The sequence below is a fragment of the Gossypium hirsutum genome, chromosome D12 (genome assembly GCF_007990345.1).
Source record: "Gossypium hirsutum isolate 1008001.06 chromosome D12, Gossypium_hirsutum_v2.1, whole genome shotgun sequence".
NCBI classification, from domain to species: Eukaryota; Viridiplantae; Streptophyta; class Magnoliopsida; order Malvales; family Malvaceae; genus Gossypium; species Gossypium hirsutum.
The window spans coordinates 13,700,442-13,713,293 of NC_053448.1; the positions used below are offsets into that span (position 1 = coordinate 13,700,442).

The window sequence follows — 12,852 nt, forward strand, 5'->3', positions numbered from 1 at the left end:
TGCTACAATAAGTTATTGCTCGGTCTATTTCCTTGGTTGCTCCAAGAAAAGTTAGGATGATTACGCCATGAAGGATTGTAGAAGTTGGACTAGGGTCTTTGTCCACTCCTATTTTGATATTGGTTCCCCACATAGTACACTGACTCGGGATTTGATGGACAATTCTCAAAAGAATGACCTTCCCCACAGTACACACAGGAAACTACTTCAAGCGGACTTGGTAGCTGAGCTACAAAATTATTAGTACTATTAACGGTTAATTGTTTTAACATAGAGGAAATAGACGATACCTGAGCTGATAACGAAGTGGAGGAGTCAACTTCATGAACTCTGGCTACGCGTATTCCTAAAGCTGTTTTAGATTTGTTGGCCATTGATAGTTATTACTCGCGATCCTCTCGATAATCTCATAAGCCTCATTATAAGACTTAGACAAAATTGCACCATTCGCGGAAGCATCTACCATCAATCTTGTATGTGCATTAAGACCATTATAGAATGTCTCCAATTGGATATAGTGAGGAATCCCATGATGAGGACACTTACGAAGTAACTCCTTGAATCACTCTTAAGCCTCATACAAAGACTCATCATCCAATTGTTAGAAAGTTGTGATCTCGTTCCTCAACTTAGCATTTTTGCTAGGTGGAAAATACTTAACTAAAAATCTCTCTGCTAATTCTTTCCATGTAGATAAGGGACTTGGTGGCAATAAATTGGGTCATGCTCGTGCTCAATCTCGCAACGAGTACAGAAACAACTTCAACCTTAGTGCATCTTCAGTCACACCGGCTATCTTGAATGAATCACTCACCTTCATAAACAATTGAAGGTAGAGATATGGATCTTCTGTGGGCATACCACTAAATTGGCCCACCGTTTGTAGCATTTGAAACATCACTGGTTTCAATTCAAACTGGGTTGCCTCAATATCTAGCCTTCTGATTCCTGGGTTTAACTCACTGAAAAGTGGCACAGCATATTGTCTGATGCATTGATCCCTATCATCGGCAATGAGGATATGATTTCATACATAATCGGCTTCATTACCTTGGTCTTGATTCTGATTTCCAAGGTCCATCTCGACTTGTTTTTGAGTTGTTTGTTCACGTCTTCTTTGTTTGAAAGTTTGCTCAATTTCAGGGTCTATAGGGAGTAAATTGATAATTCGATCTATGCTGCATAAACACCTAAAAAGAAAATCACAAAAATTAAAAAGAATCAGTTAGTAATGTTAGAAATAAATCAAATCAAAATAAATAATTTCACGAAAAAAATGATTATCGCAACAGTTGACAATCCTCGACAACGGCGTCAAAAAGTTGTAACGCTTAGGTTTGTGCAAGTGTACATAGTCGTTATCAAGTAATAAGTAAGTATCGAGTTATCGTCTCCACAGGGATTGTATTTGTACTAAGTCACTTAATTTGTAAAATTATATTAACAATTTGGTAAATAAAAACACAATATAGTCGAGAAGTAGTGATTGAAATATATTAAACTAAATGCAATGATCCCTAATGTCAATTATCCTAAGTATACGAACTATATGATTGAAATAGATTTTAGTAAAATTAAACACAATTTGCAACAATTATAACATAAGTAAACTAGGACAGTTACTTTAATTAAACTCAATTTATTATCAACATGCTTAATAACATTCGGAAAAACATTCCATGGCAACTCGATTTTTCTTGAGTTCAGAAACAACATTAGATCCTTTCGGAATCCTTTACTTAGTAAATACGCATTTTATTGAGCCTTATTTCCTAAGGGTTTCTTAGCATTAGTGTGAGGTAACAGGGACATGTTAGGTTCGAAGCAATTTAATCACACAAATCTAAAAACTATGCAGATAACAGAGCTTGGTTAGAGTTTTTATGCAACCTACAATTTAATCGTGTTAGGATCTAAATTGAGCATGCACATTTCAATTATACGTCCATTAGCCGTCGTCTGGTTAGGATCACTCAGCTAATTCAGGTGTATTTCAATCACGTATGAATGAAATACAGACTTGATTTTAATTGAAAACATGATCGATTGAGGCACAAACATTATAAGCATGAATCAAATAAATATTATTTAATCAAAGCAATCATCCTAGCTTAAATAAAATTAAGCTAACATTGTTGTAAACAAGAACAAAGAGCACATAGCAAACATCTTTATATTAAGTTAAAGAAAAGAAATATTAAACCCAATTTAGAGTGGCTGTCACCCAAGACTCTGACTGACGAGACTCTTTCGTTCCTTTGCTTTGCTCTTTTGTTGATGGTTCTCCAAGGTGGCCGACCAATGGTTCTTTAAGAGGCTTAATTGCTAAAATCTCTATAAGAGATGATGCTAGGTGTGGGAATGGAAAAGGCTAAGAGAAAAAGAGAGAATGATGCTTGATGGATGCTTTAGGGATGATGAATGAAGGAATGAGAGGGTCTTATTTATAGGTGAGAAGAGAGAGATAGTTTGCTAAAAATAGGAGTTTCCATCTTTTGAAACATCTTCCATGGGTGGTCGGCCATAATTTTAATAAGTTGAGCTGATTTTTCCTTGATTTTTAGTCAATTTGAGTGCCACAATAACTCAGGATTGAGACTCTTTCAAGTGCAAATCTTCACATAAATCTCTAATTTCTTCAACTCTTCAAGGACCTTGTGCAATTAAACCAAAAATTGGTTTATGGACAGCCATGTACAGCCGAATTTTGGGATGACTTGGTCTCCAATTCGGACAGTTTTGTAATCCAACAAAGCTATCAGACCTATCCAAAATAAATCAACAAGTTAGATGACCAAAGAATTAAATTTATCCAATTTAATTAATTAATTACAACCCAAATTATTAATGAAATATTTGAAAATGAATTATTAAATACAATTTTATATTTTATTATTTAATTTAATCATGCATGACCCACTTTATGTCTTAAAAAATATAATATATTCGAATTAATATAAAATAAGTCATTTATTGCATGAAAACTATATGATAAAGCATAAAATCATATTTTAATAATTTCTATATCCTAATTTCATATTTTTCACATATTTCATTAATTTATTAAACAATTACTTAGTTTTAACCACGAATTTAAATAAAAAGGTGATAAATTACATAGGAAAAATCCTATATATCTTTCCGTTTACAATATGTCCTCAGATGCATTCTTTGACTACATCCACTTTCGTCAAACACTACCATCTCCTTAATGTGATACGTCCTTATGTGGTTTCTTTTAGGTTTAGCTATATTCATATTGTTATAGTGTTATAGCTTTTTCGTACCTCATATTCGTACCTCCATTGTGAAGTTTTGAATGTGCAATATATGTTTAAGTTGCTTCATTACAATGCACAAAATGGGTATTCAAAGAAAGTTAGGAATGGACACTAGTTATGAGTTTCCTTGTATTATTAAATGTGTTGAATAAATTAGAGATTCAATTATAACGTGATTTGATGATTACAACTTTGACTTGACAAGTTTTCCCAATATCAGGGCGAGAGAAATGATAACAGTTGGATGAAATAAATTACTTGGACTGAACCATAATTATCTAGATCCTCGTAGAAAGTAATTTGAACCAAAAGTTCAAAAAGGATAATTCGTTTTATCGCAAGTTAAATACCAAATGCATTTACTAACTTGATGAGAATAACAAAATGTTAAATATCAACTAATGTTTTTATTTGAATAGAAGTCCTACTAGTACAACTTGTTAGAATAAATGAAAGTAATGCATGCCTAAATATGGTAAATTTATTGGTTCCAAATATGAGAAATCTCATATAAGAAAATAATAAATATAGATGGTCATATAATGGAGACAGGTGCATTAGAAGAGACCTAAGACAACTAATCATTAAAACTCCAGAAGAGGTTCAGGTGACTAAAGATGAAAATAAAGTGATATCGATAACTTATGTCAATATGAGAAAATATGGAACCGTGAAAAATAGAAAGTTGTCGACAACAGTTTCGTATGAAATATTATAATTGAAATAAAGAAAGAAAATGAGGATATTGAATAAATATGTTGGGAAATATTGACATAGATTAGATTGACCAAAAATGGAAAAACGCAATTCAAGTAGAATTAAATTCGTAAATTTTTTTGGACCAGTAGTCCAAACATCTAAAGGTATACAGCCAATGGGGGTACAAATGAGTAAGTTTTGCAAAAACTAAAATAAAAAAAATGAAGTTTTTCACAAAGTCTTGACATTGATTATAAATGGTGTAATATTCTTTTGTGGTGGGTGCAATAACCTTTAGTTATCTTATTAATTTGACAGTTCATGAAAGATTTGGCATGCGTCTAATCATTGGTTATAGACTTTTATACAAATCACTATATAGTGAAAGTTTATATTAAAATTCTTAAAGGATTTAGAATGCTGGGAGCATATAGAATTTTTTGGGAAATTGTTCAATATATGGATTGATTTGATTTTAACATATGTATTTTTATAGAAGATCATGATTAAAGTTCGTTATGATTAAAGAATGAATATATAAAATTTGAGATATCATGTGATGTTGTCATGAAGGGGAGTAAATAGGTACTGTATTCTTTTTAGTAAGATTTGAATAAGGCACATTATCTACCAATAGACATTCAAGGAGAACTATTATGATTATTTTATCATTAAATGGATGTCCATCAAGATCAATGTTGGTTAAATATACATTAGGACTGCAACGTTTATTAGAAGTAGAGTTTTATATCATGTCTAATTCTTATGTCTATAAAACCATTGATTAATAAAATTCATAGTTCTCTTTTGTTCTCCCAATTTCTTTATTCCTTACTATCTTTTATCTTTATTTCATAATATAAAAAAATGGTTTTTAAAATATGTTTATTTTTTAAAAAATTAATTAATTGCTAACATTACATACATGTAGACTATCACATAGGTACCACATTAGTAGAGTTAATAAATGCTAATTTTTACATCCATTTTAAGATATTTTGACAAATAATTTAAGTTTAAAGACTGAAAAATATAAAAATTTAAATAAATAACTAAATTGGTTTTTATTATATCAATTTTTTCAATATAGTTTATATAGAAATACGTGTTTGTTAAGTTTAATGATAAAAAATTTTAAACTCAATTTTTTTTAATATTTAATAGAAACTACTTGCATGAAACTTCGAAGAGAACAAAAAAAAAAGGAATTATTATCAGAGAAATTTGTCCAACGAATGACATAGCCACTACCCACTATTTTATTTATTTGCAAATTCCTTTAATTGTTGTAACAGCTACAAAGTTGATTATGACAGTAAAAAAGAATTCTAAGTTCATGATTGCATGATTAAGTAGCTAATTTGTATGTTTCAAGAATAAAAGCTCTGCCGCATCGTCTAAACCCACAATGGCTGCCTGCTTTTAGATCTCTGAGGTTAACGATTTCCTTGTATTAGAGCCTCCTGCAGCCAAAAATGAAGCTATTGTTACTACTTAAAAAGACCTGCAATTTAATATATTTGCATGTATTCAAAGATAAGTATAAGATATAATTAATATCCGAATTTAGGGTAAGGTCGGTGGACATAGGTTAAGTAATTAATTGTTATATTGCATGTACTATGTAGTATGCGGTACTCAAAAGCAACCTTTTTCTTTTCACTGAAAATAAGACCAACTAAAAAAGATTATAATACGTTTCAATTACTTGACAAATGGCAAATCCATAACCAACAAGGAAAGATAGTGCAGAAGCTGATGACTGCAACTTTTCATCTCATACAATATGTCTATATATGCATTCTTATTGTTACAATGTACTAGGCTACTGTAGCATCATTTACTTCATCAATGAAAATTGAAAATTAGTGTCCTTTAATAGGTAGGTAAAATGAAACTATCTAATAAGGGCACTTTTATCTTTCAAAGAAGGTGTGAAGCAAATCTCAGAGGACAGGTCAATATCATAGGATTTAATCTATTACGCCAAATTCCCACAAAAATCCAATCTATTAATTTCACCTCTTTTTGTCTCATGCTTGCTACAAAATCTAGTGCACTAAAGTATCATGACTTTTTTTTTTGTTCAAATCAAGCTAAACCAAAGCCTAAAAGAAAAGGGATAACTGTTCATTCATTTCTTTTTCCTAGTAGTGATCATTTTCCCAGAAAATTTCATTGAGGAAATAGATTAGACAAGAAGAAACGAGTAATTTCTAGCTTTCCACTTAACATTTATAAAATGAATATAGGCAAGGCATAGACAGTAAGTTAAAGAGGCAGGGAAAAAACAGTTTACCTAGAGTGAAAGATTGGTGCCATGAAAAATAGGAAGCATTCAATCTGCAAACAGAGAAAAGAATAGAGAGGCTTGTTTTTTTATTCAACAAGGACCAGTACTCCTACCCTCCTCACTTTCTGATCTTAAGTGTACTTGTGGTTGTTCTTGTAGTGGCTGAAGCAAAAGCTGTGATTGAAATGGAAGAGTTCCATGAGAATGATGATGGGGATGATCTTGCTCTTGTGGCTGAATCTGATAAAGGTTATCAAAGCACCCTAAAGCCAAAGAAGGTGACATGGCGGCCACAGGTGTTATCTGATTAAACCCTGTTGCAGTGACTGAACCAGCCCCTTCAAACCCACTATTATTAAACCTCAGCATATCTGGCTGCTGTTGATGATGTAGCTGTTGCAGTTCATATCCTCTAAGAAAATCTTGTTGTTCCCTTGCTGCTACCACTGCAGCCATTTGCTGTTGAGGCTCAAAAAACTGCTGCTGTTGTTGTTGTGGTTCTCTTATGACCAACTGGCCCCCATGGGAAAGGGAAGCTGCCGTTGGAATGCCCATCATTGGCATCATGTTATGTTGCATCATAGAAGAAGGGTTGCCAAGATGTTGTTGTGGAAAAAACACAGGCGGTTGAAAAATAGGAAGCAAAGCTTGAGGGCCAATGTAAGTGGAGAGCTCTTTCTTGGCATTACCAAGATCATGTTGCATTTGTTTAAGCCGGTGTTGTAAGATGGAGATGAGGCCAACGCAGCCATAGACTGGGTCTTGGAGACGAGCCTCGGCTTCGTAGGCTAAAGAAGTGACGGCCTCTTCACGTTGGGAAGGGTTGAGTTCGTTCAACAGCTTGGCTACGTTGCTGGCACCGTACACTTTGTGGACGTTCTGGAATTTCTGCGGATGGTCTGGCGGAAAATATGGTGCAAAGACGCATTCTTGGGTGCATTTTCGTCGAAGAAACTTGCACGCCGCGCAAGGCGAGTTGGACGATGACATCTTTAATTATCTCCTCTCTTCTCTTCTAATTAATGAACTGAAATCAACCCCAGATCATCAATATTCCATTTACACGGATTTCGCAACATCAAAAAAGAAGAAAAACCAAGGGATCTACTTCAATATTTTCATCCAAGAAGAAAGATTTTGAATACTATCTTCCCTTACCCTTCCATTAATTGTCCAAAAAAGAATGAAAAACCTTACCTTGCTTTTGCTGAAACTGCCTCAAGAAAACCAAAAATGTCAAAAAGAGAAACCAACCCAAGTTGCCTTTGTTTTTCTAATTCTAAGAATAAGTTCCAAGATCGAGTCTTTGCACCTTCCAGAACTTACAGATGAAAACTTTATTATGTGCAAATCTTCTTCTCTCTAATTTATAAAAACTTCTTTTTCACTGTTAAAAACGAATAAATAAATAAATTTATTATTTTCACAGGGCTGACTCTGAGGTCTGAGCATCAATTTATTGAATGAGTCTCTGAGTTACTTCTTTGTCCCTGTATTTTCTGGGTCTATTACCCAAATTGCCCTCCGTATTTAATAATGTCAAACAAGGCAAAGTTCCAATGGAGAAAGGCATCATTTTTTTTTTATAATTTGTGGTTGAAAAGGGAAACTCAATTGTACAAATTATTATCTTAATTGCATCATAATAGAAAAAAGTATAAAATTAATTACGTAACTAGTTTTGAAATTAAACTAACTCAGAAATGCGTTTAGATAATTTTTTAAATAAATATTTTAAATTTTAAATAAGTATAAATTAATTTTACTTTTTTTATTAGGACAGTATTATCAAGAGAGCTCTAACAATTTCTCCAAACAAATTTTAAACTCTTAATTATTATTGTATTGATAGTTTTAGGGTTAAAAAGCAAATTCCACACCATATTATGGTTTAATGTTAAAATTTATCACTGCATTTTATTTTAATTAATATTTATTATTATATTTTGATAAATATGATTAAATTTTTTACACAACTTTTATATTATTAAATTTTACAACTAAACTTTGAATTTTACTAATTTTTGTCACTAATCTTGATTTTGAATAAAATTTTACTAATTAATATTGATCTTGATAATTTGAAAATAAAAATTAACAAGAAAGTATTAATTCAAATATTTTTATCACATATTTATATAATAAGGTACACAAAAGCTAAAATTGCGACAAGTGGCTCATTTATTATATAAATATATGATAAAAATATTTATCTTTTATTTATATAATAAATATTTAATTAAATGGCAAGTTTTTTTTATTTAGATAAATATTTAATTAAATACAATAATTAGATAATGAATCCATTTTATTTAACTTAAATAATTATTTGTTATTTGTTATGAATATCTTATTAAGTGGATATACATCAAAATCAAGATAAGTTTTGATGTACTTTAAATTCTAATAGTTATTTGAAGTAGATCTCTGTTTCATTTATACTTCTTATGCCTATAAATAGAGACTTTGGAGAAGTTTTGTAAATATTCCGATTTGATCAATAATCCTTATGTGGGTGATGATGATATTAAAGATCTTTATGTATATTTTACTATGATTTATTTATTATATCATGTTTATTATAATTGAACACTAATCATGAAAAACATGAATAGATAGATTTTGATTTGAAATCCATGCATGTTTGCTATGGTGATTATGAAATAAAGAATTTTTTTGGACGTTTATAAGTTCATCCTAGTAAATCTATTTCATTCCCCGAAATGAACGCAAAAGAAAATATAAACCAATATTATTTCAATATTTGGTAGTATATTGGTAGTACAAAATTAGTCAAAAGCTCTAGAAGAGTTGATTGAACGCATAATGGTTTAGAGAAATTATTGATTGAACGCCTTTGGTTTATGTCTAAACCATTACTTATGAGAACTAAACTTCATATTTTAACATGAGATTATATTGATTTACGTGTTGTATATATAAGGCCAATAAGTTATAAATACTCCCAATTACAACTGGTTTTTAGTCAAGAGCTAAATATTTCTCATCTTTGAATTTTTGTACGTGTGTATATATTCCAATTGCTCCACCACAACGCACAAAGATGAGTGAATCCTTAAAAAAAATTCAGAATATATATTAATTACAAGTCTCCTTATATTTTGAATGTATTGGAGATTCAATTATGACATGATCTATGATTACTATTTTGATTCGATAGTTTTCCCGACATTAGGGAGAGAGAAATAATAACTTTTAATGAGTTAGGGGGAGAGTAATTGGAACCAGAAGTTTAAGAAGGATAACTCATTACAAGTTCCAAATATGAAAATTCTCATAAAAGAAAATAATAAATCTAAATGGTCAAATAGTAAAGGTGGGTGCTCCAGAAGAGACTGAAAACATGACTAATAAGTAAAACTCCAGAAGAGATTCAGGCACCTGAAATTGAAGATTAAAATAGTGAAAATAAGAGATCTCGATAATTATGTCAAATTGAGAAAATGTCGAACTGATAATAAAAGTGGTCAACAATGGTTTTGCACGTAATATTCTTGCTGAAATGATGAAATAAAAGGAGGATCTTAAATAAATCTATTGAGAAATATAGATATGTAATAGATTGTTCAAAATAGAAAGACGCAACTCAAGTACAATTAAATTTGTGGAGTTTTTTGACTAGTAATCCAAACATCTAAAGGTATAAAGCCAGTGAGGGTGCAAATGAAGTAGCTTAGTAAAACAGAATAAAATATGAAATTTTTGCTAAGTCTTGACATTGATTATGAAAAGATATAATATTCTTTTGTGATAAATGCTATAACCTTTAGATATATTATTAAACTAACAAATCATAAAAGATTTAACTTGCGTCTAATGGTAGTTGTTATAACCTTTTATGAATCACTATATTGTAAAGTTTATATTAAAATCCTTGAAGAATTTAGAATGTCAGAAGCATATTGAAATTCTTGGGAAATTGTTCATTTATATGAATTGAAATAATTTGAACATATGTGGTAAATTTGACTTAGTGAATAATAGTTGAAGGGGAATCATAAAGTGATCCAAAATACCTATTTGTACTTTTATAGAAGGATCATGATTAAAATTTGCTATGATTATTGTTGAAATTCCTGAAGAGATCAAAATATGTTTTTTTCAAATTTTCACTCACTCGTGACTTTCAAAAGAATGATGATATAAATGCTTAGCAAATACATTCAAATAGTCATTTGAAACCGGTATTCAAGATTGAATACATAGAATATGAGAAAGTATGTGATGTTTTCGTGAGGGGAAGTAAATACGCGTTGTACTCTTTTTTCCCATTAAGTTTTCTTGATAAGGTTTTTAATGAGGCAACATATTATGTGTATTATAGATATGTGTACTATTTTTCCTTCACTAAAAATTTTTTTTCCCACAGGGTTTTTATCTTAGTAAGATTTTAACGAGACACATTATCTACCAATGGACATCTAAAGGAGAATGTTATAAATATATTATTAAGTGTATGTCCATCAAGATCAAGATAAATTTTGATGTACTTTAAATTCTAATAGTAATTAAAAGTAGATCTCTACTTTATTTACACTTCTTATGCTTATAAATAGAAACTTTGAAGAAGCTTTGCAAATATTTCAATTTGATCAATAAAATACACTTTCTCTTTGCTCTCCCATTCTCTTTTATTCTTTACTTTTTGTCTCTTTATTTTATAACATTATTGAAATTATTATTTATTTTATATTTTGATTTTAACACAAGTTTTAAAAATTAATTATCACATTTTTTAGAACAAAGTATTTTTTAAGAATGATGTAATTTATCTATTCATTACATTTTATCATTATTTTCAAATAACTTTGAAAATGATTATTATATAATTATATTATCCTAAATATTTAATTAGATAATCAGAGTTTTAAAGTTTAGATAAATATTTTATTAAATAAAAAATTAATTAGATAATTTATCCATTTTATGTAACTTAAATATTTATTTGTATATTATCTATTTTAAAATTTACTTTTAGCATAAACTGTTTTTTTAAATAATTATCAAATTGTTAAAAGAACTATTTTTTAAATCACGTAATTTATCTCTGTATTAGATTTATCATTATTTTAAAATAAATTTTAAAATAATTATTATATATTTATATTATCTTAAATAATATTATGCAAAAAATAAATTTTAATAATCAAATATTTAAAATAATCTATTTAAATAATTAATTTTAAGATTTAAAGCCAAAGTTATATATATAATTAAATAATCAAATATATATTAAATTTTATTTGAAAATTTAAATTATCTATTAGATTAGATTTTTTTCAAATAATCAGATATATTTTAACTTTCCTTTTTTTGTATGCAATTTCTATTTTTTTTTTTTGTATTCATTTTTTCATAATCTATTAGATTATATTTTTCAAAAAAAATTTATCAATTTTATTTTGCAGGATTACGTGATTTATTCAAAATTTTTTATCAAATTTAAAATGTGCTCTCTTTTTTACCTACTTATACCTTCCATTTTTCAAATTTGCTTTTATTGAGTCTTTTTTTTTTTGAATAAAGTCATTTTTCAAATATTTATTTAAATGGATAATTTTAATTTTTAATTTTTTTTATCTTAAACATAAAATATTAACTTAATAGTTAAATTATAGGGATATTTTTCATATTAAAAATATTAGTGTGTATTAATTATTAAAATAAATTCTATTCAATATAATATAGATAATATTATCTATAATTATTTTTCAATTAATATTACATTTATAAAGTTTCAACACTCTTATAAACACTTTTGGATATCAAATCAGATCAAAATACAACAAAATTTTAACTTAACATTGATTATTTTTGTACTTTTCTTTTTATCATTTTTTCCTGATAACTTTCATTGTAATATCTGTTGATAATGCAAAAGAAAAGGACAATCCCATATTGATTACGTATAAACTTTTAAGAGGGTTTATATATAGATTTGCTCCTTTCTTTCATTGAGTTAATGTAGCTAAGGGCCTAACATGCAAACCATCCGACTTGATTTGTGTCTATGTTGAAAACAAAATGATTGATTATAATATTGAAGGCAAGTGTTGGATTTATATATGATCTATACTATTATAAATTCTACAAACTGTTTAGTAATATTCAAAAGTTTTTTTTGTATTTTAATTTATAATATAACTTGATAATAATTAATTGCTCTAATAAAGTGACCATACTCTTACAACATTTTTAAAAGTTAGGTTTTTACTATCATTAGGCTATTTACATTTAGCACAATCTTATTTACTTTCATATTATTGAGAAATGCACTACTTTTTTTTCATAATCACTCTATTTAATTTTAAAGCAAATTAAATACACTTTTTAAAAGGTTGATGTGAAAAACAATAAGAATAACAATGAAAAGATTGGATTTTTGTATAATTGACTTTGCAAACTTGTTTCTTGTCTTCAATATGGAGCCCTTGGCTTGAATTTAAGTCTTCTAACTATCTTGGAGACATTAGAAATGAATTAGAGCCATTGCAACAATAAATTTGAGCACTAATTGCATTTTGTAGGCAAGTTGTACCTTGTATGATAGAAGTCTTT

The 12,852-nt window shown here is 28.8% G+C and overlaps 1 protein-coding gene and 1 non-coding gene across 2 annotated transcripts; one reads left to right on the plus strand and one right to left on the minus strand.

Annotated features, from left to right (window-relative positions):
* The first annotated feature begins 524 nt into the window (after positions 1-524).
* On the plus strand, positions 525-631 carry LOC121224896 (small nucleolar RNA R71). The gene has a single exon (XR_005922638.1). It is a non-coding gene; the product is annotated as a small nucleolar RNA R71 (small nucleolar RNA).
* A 4,572-nt stretch (positions 632-5,203) lies between these two features.
* Positions 5,204-7,760, minus strand: LOC107945301 (LOB domain-containing protein 36). The gene is made up of 3 exons (XM_016879259.2): positions 7,471-7,760; positions 6,280-7,300; positions 5,204-5,443 (listed from the first exon to the last, which is right to left on the minus strand). The coding sequence occupies exon 2, from the start codon at positions 7,261-7,263 to the stop codon at positions 6,364-6,366; it is 900 nt and encodes a 299-aa protein (XP_016734748.1). The 5' UTR covers positions 7,264-7,300; positions 7,471-7,760; the 3' UTR covers positions 5,204-5,443; positions 6,280-6,363.
* Between the last annotated feature and the right edge of the window lie 5,092 nt (positions 7,761-12,852).